The following is a 24,076-nucleotide window of genomic DNA, read 5'->3' as shown; positions in this document are numbered from 1 at the left end:
TTGTGTGATTTTGTTTCCTATTATTTTTCATTAATTTGGGCTACATTATCTGCCATAGCAAACATGTCTTTGCACAACAAAGCAATCCAACATATTCTGTGTAAAATCATACCTAATAACAATCAGAGTACAGTAGTTTGTCAGGCGATGTTCTATATTTTTGTCATTGTCAACAAATCCAAAACATTTTCAAACCTTGTTAGTCTCCTAACACTTTCTGATTTTCCTACCCTGTCCGTGGCATTAAGATCCAGCCTATTCAATTCTACGGAAGATGAAAATCTTGAAAAACGAGTAACAAATATATATTATTATTTTGAAAAAGGCTAAGTAATTTCTCAAAACAGCTGGTCGCTCTGTTGTTTTTACATACGTTTCTCCAACAGGAGTAAATTGTGTATCTGTTGGGAACTATTTTCCGCTGTGGGTTTAGTGGCTACAGAGAGGATACTTGTTAGTTGATGAATAAATTGTTGGTTTTGGTCTTTTCATGGGATTTGTTGACAAAAAGAAAAACACACAATATCACTAGACTTATCCTCTAAAATGTTACATGTAACAAAATACTCTAGTGTACATTTGACTTCACACCTGCCTCATTTCCCCTCTCACCTTTGTCTCCACAGCACACAGCAGCAGGAAATGAAGGCGGAGGTCAGTCCTTGTCGTCACCTGGCTCCTGCCTGGAGGACTTCCGCACAACACCATTCATTGAGTGTAACGGGGCCAAAGGCACATGCCACTACTTTGCTAACAAGCACAGCTTCTGGCTAACCTCCATAGATCAGTCGTTCCACACTGAGCCGGCATCAGAGACGCTCAAAGCAGGCCAGCTCCTGTCACGCATCAGCCGCTGCCAAGTCTGCATGAAGAACTTGTGAGAGACTCTACAGTAACGCTGACACAACGAAGTTGTTGCATTAAAAGTGGTCTAGTGGCGTCTCTCTATCCATGTACTAAACCAAACAAAGGGGGATCTGACATACTTATTTAGATCAATGTAAATGGGAAACATTCTCCCAGAACCACAGAGCTCAATTATGCAATGACTATGTGATGTCTTGAGCTTTGAGTGCAATGTCCCGCTGTAGATAAAAACAGGAGAAGCCCCATAATAAGGTCAATAGCATTATGGGAAAACAAGTATTTTTTGTGTTTAATGTGGATTGGTGCTTACTGTTTAACTTATTACCTCAGATACGATCACACGTTGTTAACGATCAGAGGCCATACACTACAGCTGAACCAAAGACGCCCATGTGTATGCACTGCTTCAGTTTATCTAGATGTTTTTTTTGTTTAGGGTATACAGCCCACCATAAAGCCACTAACACTGCTTCTCAGCCTTATGAAGAATGTGTCTTGAACAATTATGGTTGATACTATTGACAGTATTATCCTGCTTTTATTCCATTGCTCTCACAAAAACCTTTTTTTTTATAATCCGAGCTTTCAAGCTGTTCGTCCGTTACTATGCATTTCTCAACTATTGCAAAAAATCATCTGTAACTCTTTTATTTTTCATACACCATATGTTCACACAATGCACTGATTCTCTTTGTATTTATACCAGCTGAATGAACTTGACCCCCCTCCCTAAGAATTTAAACATATATCTTTTCTAATACTACTCATGTCACACTCATTTTCCTTTACAAATCTACTAATTATTGAACTGTCCCGAGTTGCCAACACGACAGTCTGTAAACAGCTCGAATCAAAGGTCAAGGTCTGACTGCAGCAAATCAATGCTGTGGTCACTTATCCTGGGATAGATTAGTGTTTTACACAATTTAGAAAGTAGGTCAAATGTTCTACATCTCCTAGATTCACTCGCTTGGAAATAAACTGTTTGATTAGACCAGGAATGTACTGACAATTAACTGTAACATAATATTGGTCATTTTTCTTACATGATTATTTCATTGGATTGTAAAGATTAAATGTTTGTTATAGTTCTGATTGTGTCGTTTTACTTTCACAATCTTAACCTAATCGGGCAAACTGCAAAGTAAAAATATTTATTATGACAGCGTAGTTAAAAATTTGACAGGTTTATTAACACTCATTAAAAAAAAAAGATCCAAAAGTGCCAAAAAATATAAAGATCAGTATCAATGCTAGTAACAGAACATAAAAGAAAACAAAAGTGTGATTTGTGGAAACCTTAAAATACAACAATAATAAACAGTGCCACCCACCTAACAATTAGTACTGATAATTTGTGACATTCTCAGTCCAAAACATTAACAAAAAGCAGTGGTTGACTTCTTATGTGTGTTATTTGCCTACAGGCATATCTTTGGGATACAAGTGCGGTTCAGTCGTTGGGTTGAAAGGCTTTAAAGCATAGAGCGATAACGCAACATGCGTTGATTTCCTTTCGTTCAAAGGTCAGCGGACACTATGAATGCTAGCTGCTAGCAAGAATGTGCGTTTGTGTTACTGGGAGGTCATTGATGCTATTGGTTCTCAGTCGAGGCAAATAAGTAGTACCATCACAGTACGTATTCGGTACGCAGACCAATCTCTTGATTGTCCTTTGTTAAAAACAAGTCTCTGCTGGTAACAGCCTCTAGCCCCTAGCAGCAGGCAGATCTGGCCCGCTTGTTGCTGGCCCCTCTGCACTCCTCCAGGTCCACTGTAGGAGACTCCTGGTTCTCACTTCTCTTCCTCAAGATGGAAGGAAGCACCAGATCAAACAATGCCTCAAACAGAGTGTCCACATTGTAGCCCGTCTTGGCACTTGTCTCGAAGCACATCTTCTCTGCAGGCAGGCTGCTCTTTTCCTCCAGGCCCTTGTAGCGCAGTATTCTCCCATAAAAAGCCACTGCATCCTCAGGGGTGACCTGTTTGTGTAGCGTTATCCCAGAGAAGGAAACAGGGGAAGCCGGGGGTGTGGGGCAAGCAGACAGCACCTGTGGTTCTGTCCTCTCCTCCTCAATCTCAGTTCGGTCCTTAGATGCCACATCCGAGTCCTGGGACAGCTGGGCTTTAGGGTCTGTGATATCAGCCTTGTTGCCCACTACGGCGTAAATGCAGTCGTGGTTAGCAGTATCTGTCAGGGACAGGAAGCGCTCCTCCAGTTCAGCTAGGCTCTGCCAGTTGGTGACGTCATACGTGAAGATGACAGCGGCCGCACCTCGACAGTACATTGAGCCCAACCCGTGGAACTGTTCACGACCTGAGGAGACAGAGAAAAGTCTGACCCAACTCAACTTGAAAACAGCCATGAACAGCACTGCAGAAGGACACAAAACACTCAGAGAAGTTGTGCGAGACGGTCAGCAGTTTGAAAACAGAAACAACCTTTGTTGTTGAAATATGCAGGATTCTTGAAAGGGCCCATTGTGTGTGAATACTTTGCCACTGGGGGCATCTCTTGGATAATACACAGTAACCAGTTCATCAGGTATACCTAACTTTTTTTTTTTTTAAATAAGTAATTGTTTCGTTTATAAAATGTCAGAAAATTGGGAAAAATCACCATTAAAATGTTCCAGAGCCCAGTGATGATCTTCAAATACCTTGTTTTATACAACCAACAGTCCAAACCCCAAATATATTGAGTTCATTATTATTACAAATGCTCATATTTGGAGCTGAAAACCGAGTGTTTGACTTTTTTTTGCTTGAAATATAACTGGAATGATTATTTGATTATCAAAACCGTTTTTGATTCGACTAACTGATTAATCAACTAATCATCCCAGCTAATGCTATCTCAAGTGTATTCATTGCACTAATTTATCACAAATACCTTATGGTATACATCACAATACATCGAAGAGCTGAGGTAGGAAGTTTGCTTTATTTATTTTTATTTTTTTTTACATACTATTGGCTGAGATACAAAAAATGTGTTTCTGGAACTTACTATTCTATGTAAGTTTGAAAAAAATGGGTTAACGCATGGGGAGTCATGTCTTCCTATCCCACCCCTGTCATGTGACTATTAAGAGGAACAAGGTAGGCAGCTTACAGTTTTTTACAATCACTTTGCTACTAATTTCAGAACCTTGATGTAATTTTTCAAAACTCTAGACACAAAACTCAAAACAGTTATCACTTGTAACACAGGCTGTCCAATGTTCAAAACATTGGATTGGGCATTCATATCTTTAAAGAAATCTTGCACTTGCACAATCACTGGTTCAAAAAACAAATATATTGTGAAATACCATTGAAACGTTACTTTAGATCACCCACACATAAGCTACCCATAGTTTCACTGGGTCATCGTTCGTACAATCATTAAATATTGTAGTACAAAATAGGTGATACATGTTTCATTATGGTACTACAAGTAAATACATCCCTGTTAAAGTACTGCAGTAGTAGAGCAAATAATGTGTATAATAAAAATAAACCTTTATTTATCCAGGTAAGTTGATTGAGAACAAATTCTCATTTGCAACGACAACAGACATACAGTACTCTATAAATAAAGTATATATACAGTCATGAGAAAATCCAATCTTTAAGGACACCAATTTTCTTTGTGAATGAATAATGTATCGTAAATAAATAAATGTTCTTCCTTAAAATACAGGGGGCATAAGTAAGTACACCTCTATGTTAAATTCCCATAGAGGCAGGCAGATTGTTATTTTTAAAGGCCAGTTATTTCATGGATCCAGGATACTATGCATCCTGATGAAGTTCCCTTGGCCTTTGGCATTAAAATAGCCCAACATCATCACATACCCTTCACCATACCTAGAGATTGGCATGGTTTTATTTCAGTTTATCTAATTTTTTTAATTAAGGCATTAAGATCAATTTGCAATAGATGTTTTTTTTTATTCCTCTTTTCAGTCAACTTTAGCATGGGTGTCCTAATTTTTTCACATGACCGTAAATTATATATCTCAATCATCAGTAACAAGTTGGCAGAATTGGACAAGCAATTCCAAGGGCCTGAATCCATACAGTGCAGTACTGTAAATACTGTAAAGAGTCTGAAAAGTTGGTACATGGTACTATAGAAACAGTGTCTGATAAACAGTAGTACATTACAGTAAAGAATGATGATGAAATATTACATCCATAGATGATGTAGTCTAATTGGTTCATGATCCACGCTAATTGGTGACGTGAATCTCGTTATCTTAAAACTTTCATGATCTAAACATGGAATATTGTTTGTCTGTATTGTTTCCATACAATTATGCATTAAGAGTAATGCAACAGTTACTTATCATTTTGAGTAGTTGTATCGATTGATAGTAAGATGATTGTAATGGAATGAATAGACAATTATCTAAAATGTAATGTTTGAATTGCTTTTTGAAATAGTAATACTTTGATGTTAAGTTGTGTCATATTGAACAGGTGATCTTTGTTAAATGAACAAATATTATATATATATATATATATGGTTTATGTGCATTGTATCCAAGCAATTGAAAAAAGTGTTAGAGAAAAATGTGCATTTTGATCATTGGTTGTGAGTTTTGTGTCTAGAGTTTTGAAAAATGACGTCAAGGTTCTGAAATTAGTAGCAAAGTGATTGTAAAAAACTGTAAACGCCTTCATGGGGTTTTGAAACTAAACTAAAAAAGGTTCATTATCAGCAAGAAAATAAACAGACAGCCTGTTTACAATGAGCTGAGCCAAACATTGGACAGGTTTAAGTACAACCCTTACAACTGCCACTCTTCCAAAGCTTTATGGCCGACACTGATAGGTCTGCAGCAGTAACCCTAAAATGACTCAGCGCTGATCCGGCATTTCTCTACCAAAGTGACTAAATAAAACGAACACAACAGCCTCCTGTCAGGGGGGATGCAGTTGGGGAACACAGACAGGAAATGACTTACTGGTGACATGGTCAGCCTTTCCTTATCTCTCTGGCTCACCAACTCTACTTTTGCCTAAGAGGGCTTACTGGAATTCATGTTTACACAATGATGGAATGTAGTGCAGTTAGAAGCTTATTCATCAGCAGTAGCTAAAAGAATCCCCAAATTATTGCTGTCATAGCCAATACCCACATTAGTGTATTTCAAGTGAGAATGTTTCTCAAATCATGTGCGGCTTCTAGAAAAGCATGAATGTGTATGTGTAAATATTATATATATTTAGACAGTAAAATAATGGACTGGTTCTGTGTATAATAAATCTTCCAGGCAAATGAACAGTAGTTTCTATAACAAAGGTGTTACCAGGTACAGAGCATAAAGACTGCTACTGTAATCGTGTTACTGTACCAAATAATAGTCTCATGTAGTGCTGAAACAAATAGTTTATAATCAAATTCATTAGCCAACAGAAAATTGCATCTTAAACAATTGTGATAGTTTACTCTTTCAGTCACCAACACCTTTCGTTTCATATCGTCATCATTTAAGTTCACTGGGTTTTTCAGCAACTTACTGAAAACAAATCTGTTAATAGCATTTCAAGATTAATTATATTTATCTGATAGAATAAGGTCCTTTGCCGTTTATCTGTTGACATGTAGGCTGCAGCACATGTAAACAGGCTTACCTACTCATAACTGATAATATAACTGATATAGGTTTTAGTAACAATCTGTGCAGCGTAGTTTTACAGGCTTTCCGTTGAGGTGTAAATGGTTAAAATCAACTTGGAATTGTCCGTCTTTTGTCAAAACATTAGTGGTGGTTAGTATTTCTAAAGCCTCCATCACAGGCAGCTCTTAATAGATGTGTAGGCTCTGTATGTGTGAGCGTTACTGCAGAAGTACACAGATGACAATGGCTAGAGTCAAGTGACAAGAGTCCAATGTTGAGTAATACGGCCCGTGACAAAGAACACCCTGAAGTGACCTTAAAGTGCTTGTTAAGGAAGAAGGCACTTGCATGGTGGGTGATTTTCTGTTAACGCCCTAAAAATAAAAATTTTAACAATTAAGGGATAGATGTGGTGTTAATTCATAACGTTAAAAGGGCTTCAAATGCATTTTAGCACATGAAAACCAACTAAAACTGAAAAAAAACAATTACTGTCATTAATAAATCAATCACTTTCTAATTAAATCATTTTTATTTCATTTTAAATAATATTTAAAAAATCTGACATCGTTGTTATCACAAATTATCAGAAAGTATAATAAATGAATGCATCATTATAATTGATTAAATTATAGCATTTATAATTAAATTTAAACTGATATGAGATTGAGCACTGCACCCTGAGGAAGGCTCAAGCCTCTGTCACTTATTAAAGGCCTTTTTATCCCTTTTTGTAACCAACCTTGAGTGCCTGGACATGATTTTTTATGACTTTCTTAGTCATAACTCTTCTAACTTTTTTTGATTTGAGATTTACTTGATAAAACTGATTTAAAAAAAAAGGAACTGACTAATTTTCTGATTGACTGAGTGACCAACAGACTTGAATTTCATAACAGTTTTTTCTATGTTTTAGGAACAGTCCCTTTTTAAACAATACATTGAGTTGTTTATGTTTTTATTTGATGTACCATGAACTATTATCTTTCTTTTAAAATTAAGGTTCAATATACTTTACTTGTAGCAAATAACTTTGGACTAGCTAAATGTATTGTTGAATGAATGAATGAATTAATTAATTAATATTAGCCTGTGTGTTGTATTATGAGGTTGCTTTTTATCCTGTTTTGACCTGAAATGTTTTAATTGTGCAAGACTTTATAGGACATGGTATTGTTAATTGTTTCAGATCTTAATCTATAATTGTTTACATGTGAGAATAACATAATCATTTCAATATTAGAGGCGGGTTTGCAGAGGGTCAACAGTTGTGCCTGTACAGAGCACTGAGCGGTCACATGCCAGAGATTGCCTCATGTGGTGGGATCACGCGTTATCAGGTAAACAAACACAGTTAATAAACAGAAGGAATGAGACTTGATAACAGTTCAAAATAAAAGGTGGAGAAGTCTAGTAAAGAAAAGAGGTATTACCGGCAGTGTCCCATATTGAGATATTGTAAGGTCCCCACTGCTTGAGGAAAAACGCCCCTCCAACGGTGCTGATGGTGTCTTTGAACTTTCTCTCCATGTACCTGTGGAGCAGCGACGTCTTCCCCACGTTCATGTCTCCCAGGAGAACCACCTTGACGTCGGGCTTCTTCATCTTTGACACCTCGGGCATGATGCTGGGTCGCGTCCCGCTCCAGTGGCGCTCTATCCTCTCTCTTAATCGTATAAAAGAAACTCGGTCTAGCTCGTAAAACTGTCAGACTGGTCACGAATTCCTCTTACAAGCGCCATTATATGAACGAAAGCTCATTCAACTATGCAGCGTCGGCTCATTCTCATTATGTTGCCTGGAATCTGAACTTCAAAAAGTAACTGAGTGGAAACAGGAAGTAGGTCATGAGCTAAAGATGCGGTGTTTTTTTTACCCTGAGATGAGCCTTTCAGGTTCAGCTGGCAGGCTGTGTACCCGGTCCAGCAGTCTACCGTGTTTTTGTTTTTTATTATATAAAAATAAATAAAACAGAACTAAAAAAGAGGGAGATTAATATCCTCAAATATAAATTGTTCTGAAATGTTAAAACAACAAAACAACCAAATTATATAGGCCTAGTTTTTGTTTTGTTTTTCTTTTATAAGATTTAAAATAAGAACGTCACAAAATCCATAGATATATATATATATATATGCACAAAATCCAGCAAACATAAAAAAGTGTAGCAACACATCAAATGTTCTTGGAACATTAAAAGTTCCCATTTGTTAACTAAGTGAATATTCATATTATTGAAAATGTGTCAATATTAGAGGAACATTTCAAATTTAGAGGACAACTAGTTCTTTATAACATACTGTACATGTGTATGTCCACACTGAAAGAAAACATGATATTGTTCCTACCACAGAACAGAAAATACATGGTGCAATAGAACTAAGTACATTTAGTCAAGTAGAATGCCTACTATAGTATGCCTACTGTAGGCTACTTAAGTACAAATTTGAGGTACTTGTACTTTCCTTGAGTCTTTTCTTTTAAGGCCACTTTCCACTTAAATATTGTACTTTTTATTCACTATATTAATTTGTCTGCTTTAGTTACTAGTTACTTTACAGATGAAGATTTTTGCTCACAAAATGCATGTAGTTTGTAAAATATGATGTTTTATTATACATTCAACAATAATATAGGCCTACAAGTACAGCTGAAATGATTAGCCGATTAAACAATTAGTTGATTGACAGAACTCTTTTGATCGTTTCCAGATTTTCTTCAGTAAAATGTAAGGAATTTTCTGTATTGAGTAGTTTTACTTTTAGTAGACTACTTTAAGTAGGCCTACATGTTCCTGATGATTTACATACTTTTATTCAATTAACATTTTCAAAGCAGGACTGCTACTTAAGTAAAGGATCTGAATACTTCTTCCACCACTGAGAAAATTTAAGAATACCTCTTACAACTAAAATCTACAAAATCCCACAATACAGGACGGGAGAGGGGGGGGGGGGTACCTACAAGGCCAAACTCAGGGGAAGATTTAGACCTACGCCTGGTTTGTCATATTGGACATTCGGTCACAACCGGTGGGCGGGTGGTAGTTTTCACTCGAGCGTGGACCAGCTTGACACGATAAGATTGCTATCTGAAGAAGAACATACTTGATAAGTTCCTCAGACTGCGGAACTAACTCAAGCCAAAAAGTTTGGCTACTTTTAGAGGTCTATCAAAATAGGGCAATATAGCCTTCAACTCCGAGCTCATAACGTTTCAGTCGTATTGAATGATTACAGTAGGCTACGTTTTATTATTCAAAACTGCCATCTATATGTAGATTTGTTTTTCATTTTAAGATGACCTTTAAACCAATTTCATCATTAAAATGCGTCCAAGTACTGTCGTGTATGGGGAAGTAGGCTATTTGTGACAACACTTGGTTAGATGTTTCTACTTTTCTGCTAAGCATAGCACAACAAATGTAACAACAATACGTTTATAATACGATTTTACAATAAGTTTGAATTGTTACCATGTGTTACAATTTATTCTGCACTTTAGAATGAAATGTTAGTGTAGAGGATAAATTGTAAAGGTATATGTTTGTATATTTTTGTTCTCAAATGTTGTTACTTTTTGTGAAGTGTGTTTTTCCGCTGCCACAAAAGAAAAGTTAATGTGAAAAAGCACAATGTTATGCGTGCAATTATTTCTGAGCAAAGAAATGTCGTGAGGAATAAGCATGTTTATGATTTACTGTAAGGCTAAAACATATCAATACAAATATACAGCCCAAATGTGCAGGCCTGACATTGTACACCTGGTATGAACAGATTGCCAGCCGATTTGACTATTAATAGTGTGTATACACTCTCTAGAATGAGTGTCAAACAGAAATCTTGCAAACACTGCATATCATACACTCAAATGTATTCTTTCACCAGGGGGCAGCACCACAATTTACCAAACTAATATGGAGATAAAATAGAAACATGGAAACATTTTCAAATCCAGAGATACATAAAAGTAGTAAAATAAATAATGATAATATAAATACATTGAAAACAATATATAAAGGAACTGTCTATGTGCTTGTTATTATTTTTATATAATATATTATTATTATTATTATTATTATTAACATTTGGATGCTTTTTGTCTTAGTTCCATGTAATCTCAGAGGAAGCCATTACTGTAATCTCTGCCCTTTTATATTAAAATAAGGATAGGACAGAAAGCCATTGCTTGTTTGTTTTATTTAATTGATGTATTATATTATTTATTGTTTTATTATTGCTATTACATTAATTAAATACAATCTGGCGGCCATTAGAAGAAGTGCAGCTTTAAGGTACTTCCGCTTTGGCTGCTCAACTGTGGTTGCTGGCTGCTCTGTTGAGATTTCAACCTACTGGGATTCTGGGAATGTGACCTTTCCGAGGCGCCTTTAAATGCATCATAAACTGTTTCTTGCTGTACTGGTGCACTGTCAAGGCGCCTCATGATCAGGATCATTTGTGTACAGTTGTCAGCGTTGAAACGCAGTTCCAGTTTAGGTAAGAAGAACTGTGTACAACAAGGGGGCTGAAGGATGATAAAAACATGCCGCAAGAGGTTCAGATGCTCGCCTTTTGCTTTATCACAGTTGTTCTGTCGATTATCGTCACATTGGTTTGTTTGAACGAGAAAGGTAAAGTGGAGAAAACATTGCGACATTTTATTTCATTGCAATGACCTGAAAGTTAGCTGTCATGTTAGCTAGCGAAGCTACACGCCGTTTATTGGTCGAGGAGTTGACATGTGAAAGTCCACGTTGGCTGTTTATAAGGGTCTCTAGGACCCCGCAGAAACATGGGCGGAGGAGCAGGCGGAGAAAGGTGAAGTTAACCCCAGACTACTGATCAGAGGTCAGTTTTGAAATTCCACCAATGAAGGTTAAGGTTGTGAAAAAGGCTTGGGACACCGATCCTCAGTCAGTTTATCTTAAAGTACTAAGATACGCATTTAGCTAACGACGTAAAAGGATAAACATACACGGCTAGGCTTTAGCTAGCACACAAAGAGTTTATCTGTAACCTTACAATATATTGTAATGGTTTGCAAGTTGAAAACTATCATTGTAACCCTCACAAGTCCTTCTAAGCTACCTAAATGGCCAGTTGTTGCTGTCTGGGATAGCGGCGCCCCGCATCTTTGATGCAGCTAAGCAAATATCCAGACCAGGCGTCCATCATAATCCGCAGTGTCAACATCTCCACTCAACTCCTTGTGGTGCAGGTTATTTCGTAAGCCAGCCCGCTTGGATCCGCTATGCAAGCGAACACAACGCGGGGCTTCTTGTGGTCGGACGTAGAGACGAGGACCTTGTTGAACATCTGGGGGGAGCAGGACATCCAGACGGCGCTGGATGGAAACTTCCGAAACAGCTTCGTGTACCGCGACGTTTCCCGGAGGCTGGGGGTAATGGGGTTTGAAAGGACGCCGGAGCAGTGCAGGGTGCGGATCAAAAGCCTCAAGAGACAGTACTTGTTAGCAAAGGAAGGTAATCTACGGAACAACGGGCAGTATCACAAGATTTGTAAGTTTTATGACACCATGGAGATGATTTTGAGCAACCGGCCCGCTCTTGACCCCCAGGAGTTTATAGACAGCGGGGCGGGAGGAGAAGAGGCCGTGGATCATGATGGCCTGGAGGAGGATGGAGAAGATGCTCAGGATGCATACTCCGAGAGCACAGGGGAGTGTCCTTATCCTGCAGAAACTGAAGTGAAGTTGGAATACCCAACAGTCCCCATCCCCATTCCAGTTAAAGTGACCGTGGGCAATAACAGTAAGTCCTCCCTCCTTGTCCACATTCAGTGGTTCTTCTACTGTATGTTTGATGGATCATTTCTAATACCATGATTATTTGCTTGTACGTTTTGCTCAAAGATGCATCACAAAATGTCTCGCCCCTCTCTACTTCAGGCACTTCAGTAAGACCGCATAACAGCAGCCAGTTGGCCAGTAATCTATCAACCAAAACACCTAAACGGCAGAGAAAGCGGCGTGCTAACTTCCCCATGGAGAAACTAATGGAGCAGTTCCTGGAGCAGAGCGCCCAGGCTGAGGACAACTTTTATCGGATGGAGGAGCAGCGCTTGCAGGCAGAAGACCGGCGCAGGGAAGCCGAACACGCCAGGGAGCTGCACATGCTTCAGATGCTCGGTCAGATGTTCTCCAGCGTCTCCTCCACCAGACCCGGCTCTGCAGCCACTCCCTGTAAAACAGCTCCTCCTGCCCGCGCTCCTGTGTTCTCCGGTGCCTCCCCGTCATGTACACAAGGCCAGCCCAGTCATCTCAGACGCCCTTCACCCCAGACAGACTGTTGCACTCAACAAAGTCAACTATTGAACCCAGATCCCCAGGCATTAGGTATTAGTTTCGGTGTCATGTGCAGCCTCAAGGTGAAAATTAAAGGCATATCAGCTGTAATGTGAAGGCTCAGTGATGGAGCTCCAGTACAAAGTTTTTCCTTAGTTAGGTGGTTTGTTAATTTATCTTTATTCACAGTACATCATTGTCTCTGTATTTGTTGTTTTTATTGGCAAACTGTTGATGTTTCATCTTATGTCTGTGTAAAGTAAAAAAAAAAAAAAAAGGAGATTAGATACTGACTTAAGCTAAGCGAGTATCCCACACTTTAAAACTGACACTTTGTTTATTCCCTCAGTGTTTGAACGCTACTACAGTTTGGGGTCTGCATCACACAGAGGCATGGATGATGACATCCTCTCACTAGTAAAAAGGATAGTCCCTCCACTGACATCCAAAAAGCACAAGGGACAGGATGGACGGATTGGGATCATCGGTGGATGCCAAGAGTATGTCACACAACTTGTCCTTAATATCAACATCATTCACCAAACGATAGTCTCATTTTTTTTATTCTGTAGCACATTTGCCCTAATTCTTTTCATCTCCACCCTCTAAAGCTATACTGGAGCTCCGTACTTTGCCGCCATCTCAGCGTTGAAAGTGGTAAGCAGTAATTCTGACGATATATCATTAATGTTACCCAGTCTGAATGTATCTTTTTTTTTTTTTTAAGTTAAGGTCTAGTTCTGGTGCAGTGATGGTTCCTTTGTCTCTTCTTTAGGGTGCTGACTTGTCTCATGTGTTCTGCACCAAAGATGCTGCGACTGTAATCAAATCATACAGCCCTGAGCTCATAGTTCATCCTGTTCTGTAAGTACAGATCCACCTGGACCAATTATCATCTGAATATCATTTTGACAGGACTTTTTTTCCTAGGATCTTCTGACAGGTGTTTCTTTTATTTTGTCTATACCAGTATTAATGACGGTAGGCTAAAGTCTTGTATAATGCAATTAAGTTTTACAGCACCACAAACTACATCCTACAAAATGATCATGGAGTTGAATCAACACCTCTCTAAACAGTAAAACCTCAACATTTTAACCTTCATGAAACTTTGATTTATTGCATGACTGTTGTATTAGACTGCATTAGTTTTAGCTAGGTATACCTAATAAACTGGAAACTGTATATATGCTACATAGAAACAAGCCAAAATTGTATTAAAGTAGTAAATACCATATGTCACTAACAATAACCTCTTCTAGATTTTGACAAATATGCAGATACAGAGGCATGTACACATCCTTCATTTTCCTGTGTGTGCACAGTTGCCATGGTAAAATGCATTCATAAAACTTTGTATTAATTAAAACCAGGATGATGCACAAGGCATAAAAAGGAAATAGCTTTTGGAAATCAGAACATAACCAGGGTGGGACATAATTTATGCATTCAAAAGCATCTAACATAATGTGTTTTTTTGTGTGTGTGTATCAAGGGACAGTCCTAATGCAGTGGAAGAGATAGAAAAATGGCTCCCAAGACTTCACGGCCTTGTGGTGGGACCAGGTCTAGGGAGAGAAGACGTATTACTGAAAACAGCCAAGGCACGTGGAAAATATTCAGTCTTGCACCCCTGTACTCAAAACAGTCTCTCACAAAACTGAACAAAAGTCATAGTTTTTAACAGTTCTTTGATCAAATACACTGATGGATTTAAGCTGCACAACAAAGCCCCTCATGTTTGTGGCTCCCTGTGACTGATAACGGTCCCAATTTAAATTGAATTTCCAAGAAAGCATGGCTTGTAGACTTGTGAGAATGTCAAAGACATGAGAGAAAGGTCTCATACTGGTGATTCCAATTTTCTCTGAAAGAAGCACATTTGCACTGCTGCATAGGTGACACTGAATTGTAGCCCAACTTTGATTAGACTGATTTTTAAAGATTTTGTGTAGTGCTGCCTTAAAGCAATAGTGTTTGACTATTATATATTAATGAACGTCTGTTACATTGAAGCCGTTGCCAAATGAGTTGATTTAAAGCTAATGAAGCCTATCAGCTCCACACAACTCTCTGTGTTTCTCAATATGGCTATGTTTACAAAATAGTGTAGTCCGGCGACTTTCGCCACAGCAGCTCAAGTGATGCGTTTCACGTCACCGCTGAGAAAGAACCACAGCAGCGTTCAGCTTTGGAGACGAAGAGGACATCAAAATTACAAGATAATTATCTCTTCTGTAGAGTCCATCACGTTTTTTTTGCGCTTGCGTCATGTGGATGCGCTGACGGTGTTGTTGTGATTACTTAGAATGCCTCATGGGGGCGACAGAAACTACGCACTATAGCTGTAAGAGAACAATACAGTGTGCTGTTTGGACCAACGTTACTTAAGTATAATGTATAATTTACATAGTCTCGTGATAACACTTTTTTCTTTCTATTTTAGGAGGTGATAGAGAAGTCTAAAGCAAGAGATATCCCTATAGTCATTGATGCAGTAAGTCTCTTATCTAATTTCCTTGCGGGAGTCATCCCAAAAGGATCAATAAATAGAAGTCTAAGTCTCAAGTTCCAGCTGTTGAACAGATGGGATTTTATTCGCAAAAGCTGTACACAATCCCTTAGTGTGTGTCGTTTGTTTTTTTGTTTTCAACAGGACGGCTTATGGCTAGTTACACAGCAACCATCTGTTATTCAAGGGTACCAGAAAGGCATCCTCACACCTAACTTCATGGAGTTCACTCGACTGTATGAGGCACTGGTGGGTCTTTCTGCGAGTTGATTCAGTCACCAATTGATGGCTTCTGTGTGTTAATGTATGTGTGTGTGTTTACGTATTTTCTGTGTGTTCGCCGTCTCAGCACCATGAACCCATGGACAGCAGTGATCATCAACGCAGCGTAATGCAGCTCAGTGTAGCCATGGGCAACCTCACTGTGGTGCTAAAAGGAGAACAGGATCTCATTACAGACGGCACTAAGGGTTAGTGTCAAGTCCTTATACAGTATAAAAACAATATTTGAAACCTTTTTCACTTGTGTAAATCATTACTCAGATGGGAAGTCTGAGACACTTTAGAGCTCTTTTTCTTTTGTGACTGCTCTTATGTTCTGATTTCTTGTTTTCAGTGATCTCATGCAGTATTGAGGGCAGTGGGAGAAGGTGTGGTGGACAGGGTGATCTTTTATCTGGATCTATGGGAGTTTTGGCACACTGGGCCCATGCTGCCTCTGCAGCTGGAATTGGCAGAAGGTGAAGATTGTCTGCTTGTGCATTTAATTTTAATAGTAGTATATAGCACCTTTTCAAAGGACCATACCAGTGTTTTTTTTATGTTCAAACACATTAGTTACAAAATGCTTACTTAATACTTTGCTGCATTTTGTGAACTATTTATAAAACATTCTGTAAGTTTTTTATTTTATTAATTGCAGGGTAAATATAGAGATAGAGAGCAAAACTGCTCAATTTGCTGCTTTTCTTAGTCTTATGTGTGTACACTGAATATCTTTGGGTTTTGGACAGAAAAAAACAATACATTGGAAATTGGGCTCTGCTGCTGTGTTTACTATGTTCTGGCATTTTATAGATAAAACAATCAGACTAATTGATAATAAAAATAATATGTTAGTTGCAGCCCCCATGTATTGTTATTGTCACATGATAATACAGTTGGGATTCAATCAGGAGTTAAACCCCCAGTATGGAATTTAAATCGTAATATTGTAAATACATGTTAAGTATATGTGTATCTCTGTTTCCTAATCCATTATTTTTTTTTTCCTCCTCCAGTTTGAATCCATCAGTGGTTGCAGCATTCGGTGCCTGTTCTCTTACAAGACAGTGCAACAGTCAAGCATACCAGCGACATGGCAGGTCCACCACCACATCGGACATGATCCAGGAGATTGGCACAGCCTTCAAAAAGCTATTTGAAAGCTGAAAACGGCCAAGTGAAATCGTTGTTATAAAATCGATACATACTAAATTTTGCATAGTTTAAAACTGCTCATATAGCCTTTGGCTGGGCCAGTCGAAAATGTTCTCATCAAGCTGAAATTGAATGAACGTTAGAGAGGTGTGGACTATCCTTTCAAAGACAGCTCTCAAAATCTGGTGCAAAATAAATATCAACACTGACTTGTTGTTTGAAGAGTATAAAATGAACCCTAGAAGAAAACAAACAAACGTGTCTTCCATCTCTCGTATTATTATGAATGCATTTACAAAACATGCTGAGGTAGCTATATTTTTCACAACCCACCAAAGAAACTGAGATGGAAAGATTAATGTGGCCACTGTAAAACAGAAACTTGATTGAATTTTGAAATAAATAATAAATAACATTTTGTGTCTGTGACTTTTTGACGTTCCTAAAAAGCCTTCATTGTAACGTAAATGTTTTTGCCACAGTGGGACATATTGACTTGGATCATGGAAACAAACCATGGACGCATGTTTGTTAACGTTGCTGCACTGTTCTCTTAATACATCCACGTACTGCACAAGAGAGATACTGCCAAAGCAAGGGACATTCTGCTGTGTTTGTTGTGTATAACGGATTGGTAATATATATTGTAACGTTAATTATACAAAATAAGAGCCTGGCATTAATGCTAAAAGCCAAGTTAATTCACTTGTATCTGTGGTTGCTTCGTAACGCTACTAGCACACAGAAATATTTGTTCAGGCACTTTAGCTAACAGCTAGGCTAGTATTAGGACCTACGCTGTTACAGTGGTCTACTCTACACACGACCGCGTTAGCAACAGCAAGAGGAACTGCATCACGGAGTGTAGCGTTTGCTGCAGAAAAACTACACATAGCCACACAAGTAAGTTAATCTGCTAGCCACCCAGCTACCAACTATATAAGTCTAGCTTTGTTGAATGTTTTTTTTTGCAGTGATTCTAATGTGAGTCGCTTACTTAGTAACGTTATGCGTTAAAGGCTAACAGAAGCTAATTTGGCTAACAGTTACATTGAAGGAAAGATTATAGAAATAAGACCACCTAAAGTGTCAAAATAACTGCTTGTAATGTTTTCTAATGATTATAACTTAAGTGGTTTGTTGTGTTGCATTAGCTTATTGATATAAGTGCTCTGTGATTGTTTATGTTAGTGTTAGTTACGTTACGTTAATCTTTGTTTGACACATCGGTGTAACGTTTTCGTTTGCTTAAACTTTCAGCGTTGTCAGTCAGCGATTAAAGCTAGTTAACGTCACTGTTAAAAATATATTTCGTTGTGTGCATTTGCTAGAGTTAACGTAAGCCCATAGACCCCATCTCAAACTTGCAAAGTAGCAGGGTAACGTTAGCTACGTTAACTGGTTAATTATCACCACTAAAATTAGGCACTGGAACTCAACAGCTGTTGATTGAAATATTCAAGTTCATCAGTGAACTTGTTCGTGGTGGATTTCACATTAATATGTCGGCTTACCACTCAGCCAACGTTTCCTAACCTTAACGTCAGTTCATGCTACTGTTTAGCTTTGTTGTAGGACAAGACCCTGAGGTGTCCTCCTTAAGAACTTCCAGCAACTAACGTTATGTTATCCACCTGAAGTCGCCTTGCACTTATTTTGTTATATTATTTTTGAACTGGGTTATTTTTCTTCGGACCCAAACTAATTAGCTAGCCCTCTGTTGGCAGAGTCATTGTACACGTAGCAATTTTCAGGATGGCTGACTCCAGATCGGTTGCCCCCTCCCCTTTTCACATTTTGACCATTAGTCTATTTCCAGACTGATTTTAGGTATGTACTAGAAAACAAGACAAAATGCATAATATTCACAATTATCTCAGAGAATTCTGGTGCAGCAAAATTAATAGCTGCCAACAAAACAGCATTTAAACAGCTTTGCAGCAACAACGCATTTTTAATAATGATTTATTGTTAACAGGTGTCGCAGTGTCCTGGAGTGGAGGGATCCGCGATGCTGAACCCGACCAATGGCGACCCAAGCCACGTTGTTGTGAATTATGTTGAGGAGTATTTGGACCTGGTGGAGTCACTACCTTTTGACTTGCAGAGAAGTGTGTCCATCATGAAGGAAATTGATGCCAAGTATCAAGGTAAATAAGCTGCACAGTGTGGTCACTGATGTGCAAGACACAAATCTCTTTCAAATCTTTCTAAATGAATCAAAACTACATATTAAAGAGGTCACACAAATAAAACATTTACTTAACAGTTACTTTATTTGGACGTGTCAAAACACTGTAAACCGAAATGTAAATGTAGCTGTTATTTCTTGGTATATTCCCTTTGTTGAAAGTAAGTACTATGTAATTGGATATGTATAAAAAAAAAGCGGTGTGTTTGTAATATATTTGTGTGCATTACAGATAAGCATACAATTCAACACGTGGAGAGTAAACTTACATTTTATATTTGAATAAACCAAGTAAATTACCAGGTATTTGCCAAGTGTATGAACTGAACACTTAACAAACGATATTGTAGAAATATACCTAAATATACCTATATTGGACTATGAGTATGGCGGGTTTCATGCTGCTGGTGCTGTATGTTCTCGTATAAAACCCGAGGTTTATGAAACCTCTAATGGGAATGTGATAGTGGAAGATGAGTTTTTAAACTTTATTTCTATTAAAATTAAGACACTATCACAGGATGAAATTGTTTTGTTACCCTCAAACAACTTCTCCTCTGATTGGATTGAGCATTCCAAGAGACTTCTGTTTGAACTGTGCCCGACAACACAACACAATGTCAAGCATAAAGGCGCTCAGAAGGACGTTAACAACATCAAGGACTGCTTGAAATTGCTCATTGAGCGCGGTGAAGACATTCCCAGGTTTGTCTCACACTTCCTAGATGAACTTCCACCTGTTGGTTTTGGCAACATGGATGCCTTGGCGCTACACACTTGCCAGTTTAATAGGTACACCTAGCTAAAACTAATGCAGTCTGAAATGGTAGCCCGTTTGTGCAGTTTGTCGTTCTTCACAAAACACCCTTCATACCACATGATGGTGGTCAATAAAGTGATCTATTATGACAAGTAATGAGCTGAAAGTTTCCATTTCTGTTTTGTGTATCCTTGTTTTCCTTGAGAATATATTGGATCTTGAATTTTTCCCCGGATTTCTTCTTTGGCAGATGTTCTGAAGGAGCTTGATGATGCTTATGAACGGTATCGCCGGGAATCTGACTCGCTTCAGAGGCGAAAGCTTCAGTTAACCATTCAGAGGGCGCTGATTCGCAGCCAAGAGCTCGGAGATGAGAAGATACAGATTGCCGGTCAAATGGTATGTTAAGAGTGGCCTGCAGCTGCTCCAGTGAAGCTGCTTATTGGCAAACGTCCAGGTCCGAGTGTGTGCAACTGTTTGAGTACTTTCCTGGAACATTTGTGCTCAGAAAATAGAGTGAAAAAAAAGATTTTATAGACCTGCTAAAAGGCCTTTTTGTATCAGGTTTTCCATTTGCACACATTTGAATTTCACTTAAATCAATACCAGGAAAAACGTCTTTGAACAGTGGCAGAACTCCAGCAGTAAATGCTGAGTCTTCCTGTTATAGTTCCACACTAGAGGTTTAACGGTTTACTTAACTTTAGAATGTAAACATTCACCTTTATTTTAAAATTCTAGAGAAGTGGTTAAACCATTATAAAGCTGTTTCTAGTTACATTGCTACACCTCTGGTTGTCAGTAAAATGTTACAACACATAATTTGATATACAAGAAGCCTGCATCACCTTTTTCTTTTCAGTCGGTTAAATTAAGCAAATCAAAAATCTGCAAAAATAAATAAATCCTATTCAAGTTTGTTTCCTGCAGATTGTGTAAATGTATTTTCACATACAAAATCATTGAAACGTAATACATTTATCAAAGGAATGTCATACTACAGCTCACCACTCTATATATCCAAACTAAACAATGTTTTGCCTATTCTAGTTTTAACTTTGCAAGTGTTTAGTCATCCACATGTACTCCATATGACAGCAGGCAGAGCTTTACAGTAAAATATGAACATTCTCTGTTTCAGGTGGAGTTGGTTGAGAACCGAACACGACAAATAGACTGGCATTCTGAACTTCTCCTTTCCTCTCAAGAAGTCCCAGAGAGTCACGTTCCCACAGCAACGTCCATCACGACCACTGCATCATCCACAATGTCCTCATCATCATCATCAGCCACCGTGACTCCAGGCAAAACTGGCCACCACGACAAGAAGCGTGATGAGGTTACTCCAGGCTCAGGTGGTGGAGACAAGGCTGGAGGGAAACGCTCCCGACGTCAGAAAAATGGAGAAAGTCGGGAAAGTTATGGGGGTCTGGATCACACAGAGGAAGCAGGAGTGGGGGCATCCCGGGAAAAGAGGGCCAAAACAAATTCAAAGAAGAAGAAAAGGTCAAAAGGAAAGTCTGAGAGAGAAGTGTCGCCCCCAGACCTGCCCATCGATCCAGATGAGCCGACATACTGCCTGTGTGAGCAGGTATCATACGGCGAGATGATTGGCTGTGATAACGATGAATGTCCTATTGAATGGTTTCATTTCTCCTGTGTTGGGCTTCACCATAAGCCCAAGGGAAAGTGGTACTGCCCCAAGTGTAGGGGTGAGAATGAGAAGACCATGGACAAGACCTTAGAGAGGGCCAAGAAGGAGAGGGCATACAACAGGTAGCTTGCTCTGTCTGGCCCAATGAACACTATTGTGTAAAAAAATAATAATTTTTTATTTCTAGTCTTTGTTTCAATTTGCTGTCTGCACTGTTTTAAAAAAGTAATGAATTGATAGGGAAATAGTTATTTTTGTAACTGCTGCATGGCTGAAAAACAACATTGCTGCATTCTGTTTGAGATTTTTTGTTAAGATTGGACACATTACAGTACAACCTGCATGTAACTTACATCCCTTCTGTTTTCATCATGCATGCAACATCACCCAATCCTTTATATATGCTCAGTTAACAAATAAAATGTTTCTAAACAAAGACGAGATTTAGGAGGTTTTTGACATCATAAAGGGTGAAGAACATTTTCTATAAAATGGGACTCATCACAGTGAGGATTGTTGGCATAAAGTAGGACGCCATCACCGTCCAAAGTCAACCACATAAAGCACAACCAATATTTTTAAAATAGACAATTCAATATAAATTTTGCAGAGCTGACGGAGAGGCAACTGATGTGCTACTTTTTTCAACATACTATACTATGACTTTTTATTATTTTTTCGAGATACAATACTGTGACTTTTTTGACCTTTTCGGCATACTATATGACTACTTCATGCTATACTATACTTACAATACTTTTTTGAGATACTGTACTATGACTTTTTTTTACTTTTTTCGACATGATATACTATGATTTTTTTCAAGATGCTATGACTTTTTTAACCTTTTTTAGACATACTATACTATGACTTTTTATGAATTGTACAAGACTCATCAATCAGTTTTATTTGTCACATACAATTCCAGTGAAATGTTATCCCATCAGCTTCTTCAACTTGGTCATAATTCATCAAGAAGCAGAACGTCAGATCGGCACAGAAAGAGTTTTGGGGTTGAATGGCTCCAGCATACCAGGATCCAGCCGTCTCAGTGAAAGGACACCACAGCACCCAAAGTCCTGTTGGAAACGGACAGAGGCCACCCAGCTCACCGTCCAATCCCCGCACAGTGGCAGGATGACTGAGTCGGCAGTAGACTGGTTATTTGATTTCCCAATCTTGTTGCAACATGCCATCACCGTCCAACGTCAACCACATAAAGCACAACTAATAGTTTTTTAAATAGACAATTCAAAATAATATAGTATACATTGACATTTGAATGGCTCCGGATCAATTTTATTCAAATGTTTACATTTTATGTATACTTTTTATACATAACTATTATTTCGTTATGTTGGCTATTCTGTAAACTCGCCATTTGCTTCCTGTCTTTCCATTTTCCTCAGTTTCTCTTCCTGGGGTTTTTTCCTTATCTGTAGCAAGTTTGAAGAAGTCATGGTATAGTATGTCGAAAAAAAGTCATAATATAGTATGTCGAAAATAGCAGAACAAAGTCATAGTATAGTATGTCGAAAAAAAGTCAAAACATAATATAGTATGTTGAAAAAAGTCACAATATAGTTTGTCGAAAAAAGTCATAGCATAGTATGTGGAAAAAGTCATAGTATAGGATGTCAAAGAAAGTCAAAAATTCAAAAAAGGTCATAGTATGGTACTGTATGTCAAAAAAAGTCATAGTATAGCATTTCGAAAAAAGTCATAATATAGTATGTCTAAAAAATTCAATAGTAGCCTATAGTATGTAGAAAAGTCACAAAAAGTCAAAGTATAGTATGTCGAAAAAAGTCATAATATAGTATGTCGAAAAAAGTCATAGTATAGCATGTCAAAACAAGTCACAAAAAAAGTCAGTATAGTATGTTGAAAACTCACAAAAAAAGTCATAGTATAGCATGTCAAAAAAAGTTAAAAAGGCAATTGTATAGGATTTCTAAAAAAAAGTCATAGTATGACGAAAAAAGTCATAATATAGTATGTCAAAAAAGGTTTTAAAAAAATTCCTAGTTTAGTATGTCCAAAAATTTATAGTATAGTATTCGAAAAAAATCACAAAAAGTCAAAAACGGTCATAGTATAGTATGTTAAAAAGTCACAAAAAACAGCTATAATCAATATTCTTATAATCAAATGACAAGGTGAAAGGGGTCGCTCGTAGTGATGAAACTACACAGAAGACCACAAACAGCTAAAAGAGAGTGAATGTTGGACTTAACTACCTTCATCAGAATGACCTCAATTAGAAATTAATTATGTTGCTCCATAACTGCTGGAAATAGCAACTGTTTAACATGTTCACCATTTCAATCAAGAGGCCAAATGTCAATTTTTAACAACCCGTTTCTGCTGCCCTCAAGTGGGAAACAAAATCTGTTATTGTCAGTTGAAAAGTTAGTTTTCCTTTTTTTTTTTATGTGTATCTTAATAGAATACTAACATTGCTATATGTACATTGAAAGGGTTATAGGTCTCTGCAAAAATGTGTGCGATGGGGAACAAAATCCAAAGTCCTTGTTCTGTGTTCTGATTTCTGAAGCTAATATGAGGCTCTAGCAGTTAGTCTTTTTAGCATGAAAGTCTGTAATTCAGTGGGAAATGTTTGTTTTCTGAGCAGGGTCCGTAACACAAGGAGGACATGTACTAGAAAGACTAATTTTGGAACATACTCACTATGCACCATTAGCTTTTGCTTATATGGCAAATTTACACAGAATGAGAACTCCAATCTTTCATC

The 24,076-nt window shown here is 38.0% G+C and overlaps 4 protein-coding genes across 11 annotated transcripts in view; 3 read left to right on the top strand and 1 right to left on the bottom strand.

The window, feature by feature from the left end:
* The window catches only part of col4a2 (collagen, type IV, alpha 2), an 83,215-nt gene extending 81,253 nt beyond the window's left edge, over positions 1-1,962 (top strand). For all 3 annotated transcript variants that reach the window (XM_028590682.1, XM_028590684.1, XM_028590683.1), the window contains one exon: positions 627-1,962. In XM_028590682.1, the coding sequence (XP_028446483.1) occupies positions 627-881 (255 nt within the window). In that variant the 3' untranslated portion in view covers positions 882-1,962. The remainder of the gene's footprint in view (positions 1-626) is intronic.
* Positions 1,500-8,326, bottom strand: rab20 (RAB20, member RAS oncogene family). The gene is made up of 2 exons (XM_028590687.1): positions 7,913-8,326; positions 1,500-3,184 (listed from the first exon to the last, which is right to left on the bottom strand). The coding sequence occupies exons 1-2, from the start codon at positions 8,100-8,102 to the stop codon at positions 2,583-2,585; spliced, it is 792 nt and encodes a 263-aa protein (XP_028446488.1). The 5' UTR covers positions 8,103-8,326; the 3' UTR covers positions 1,500-2,582.
* A 2,441-nt stretch (positions 8,327-10,767) lies between these two features.
* On the top strand, positions 10,768-17,131 carry naxd (NAD(P)HX dehydratase). 6 transcript variants are annotated; one of them, XM_028592083.1, is made up of 12 exons: positions 10,768-10,978; positions 11,700-12,252; positions 12,390-12,836; positions 13,135-13,285; positions 13,397-13,442; positions 13,561-13,649; positions 14,281-14,389; positions 15,232-15,282; positions 15,442-15,546; positions 15,647-15,767; positions 15,914-16,037; positions 16,578-17,131. In XM_028592083.1, the coding sequence occupies exons 2-12, from the start codon at positions 11,733-11,735 to the stop codon at positions 16,726-16,728; spliced, it is 1,914 nt and encodes a 637-aa protein (XP_028447884.1). In that variant the 5' UTR covers positions 10,768-10,978; positions 11,700-11,732; the 3' UTR covers positions 16,729-17,131. The 6 variants fall into 6 exon arrangements, with proteins under 6 accessions (XP_028447884.1, XP_028447887.1, XP_028447886.1 ...); XM_028592084.1 differs by lacking the exon at positions 10,768-10,978 and adding an exon at positions 11,032-11,112; XM_028592086.1 differs by lacking the exons at positions 11,700-12,252; positions 12,390-12,836 and having other exon boundaries at positions 10,769-10,978.
* A 104-nt stretch (positions 17,132-17,235) lies between these two features.
* On the top strand, positions 17,236-21,757 carry ing1 (inhibitor of growth family, member 1). Its single transcript, XM_028591290.1, has 4 exons — positions 17,236-17,619; positions 18,695-18,866; positions 19,918-20,066; positions 20,809-21,757. Exons 2-4 carry the CDS (start codon positions 18,728-18,730, stop codon positions 21,445-21,447), a joined length of 927 nt encoding a protein of 308 aa, XP_028447091.1. The 5' UTR covers positions 17,236-17,619; positions 18,695-18,727; the 3' UTR covers positions 21,448-21,757.
* The last annotated feature ends 2,319 nt before the right edge of the window (positions 21,758-24,076 follow it).

Source organism: Perca flavescens, chromosome 11, assembly GCF_004354835.1.
Source record: "Perca flavescens isolate YP-PL-M2 chromosome 11, PFLA_1.0, whole genome shotgun sequence".
NCBI classification, from domain to species: domain Eukaryota; kingdom Metazoa; phylum Chordata; class Actinopteri; order Perciformes; family Percidae; genus Perca; species Perca flavescens.
The sequence above is the reverse complement of the archived record's forward strand: the minus strand, read 5'-3'. Positions and strand labels throughout refer to the sequence as shown.

Bases quoted from the DNA above. Each gene is read 5' to 3' on its own strand.
- rab20 (XM_028590687.1), bottom strand. From the start codon at position 8,102: ATGCCCGAGGTGTCAAAGATGAAGAAGCCCGACGTCAAGGTGGTTCTC. The intron at 3,185-7,912 runs GTAATACCTCTT...CTGTCTCCTCAG, and splicing joins CTCAATATGGGACACTGCCG to GTCGTGAACAGTTCCACGGG.
- naxd (XM_028592083.1), top strand. From the start codon at position 11,733: ATGCAAGCGAACACAACGCGGGGCTTCTTGTGGTCGGACGTAGAGACG. The intron at 15,768-15,913 runs GTTAGTGTCAAG...TCTTGTTTTCAG, and splicing joins CATTACAGACGGCACTAAGG to TGATCTCATGCAGTATTGAG. The intron at 16,038-16,577 runs GTGAAGATTGTC...TTCCTCCTCCAG, and splicing joins GCAGCTGGAATTGGCAGAAG to TTTGAATCCATCAGTGGTTG.
- ing1 (XM_028591290.1), top strand. From the start codon at position 18,728: ATGCTGAACCCGACCAATGGCGACCCAAGCCACGTTGTTGTGAATTAT. The intron at 18,867-19,917 runs GTAAATAAGCTG...CTTCTTTGGCAG, and splicing joins AATTGATGCCAAGTATCAAG to ATGTTCTGAAGGAGCTTGAT. The intron at 20,067-20,808 runs GTATGTTAAGAG...TCTCTGTTTCAG, and splicing joins TACAGATTGCCGGTCAAATG to GTGGAGTTGGTTGAGAACCG.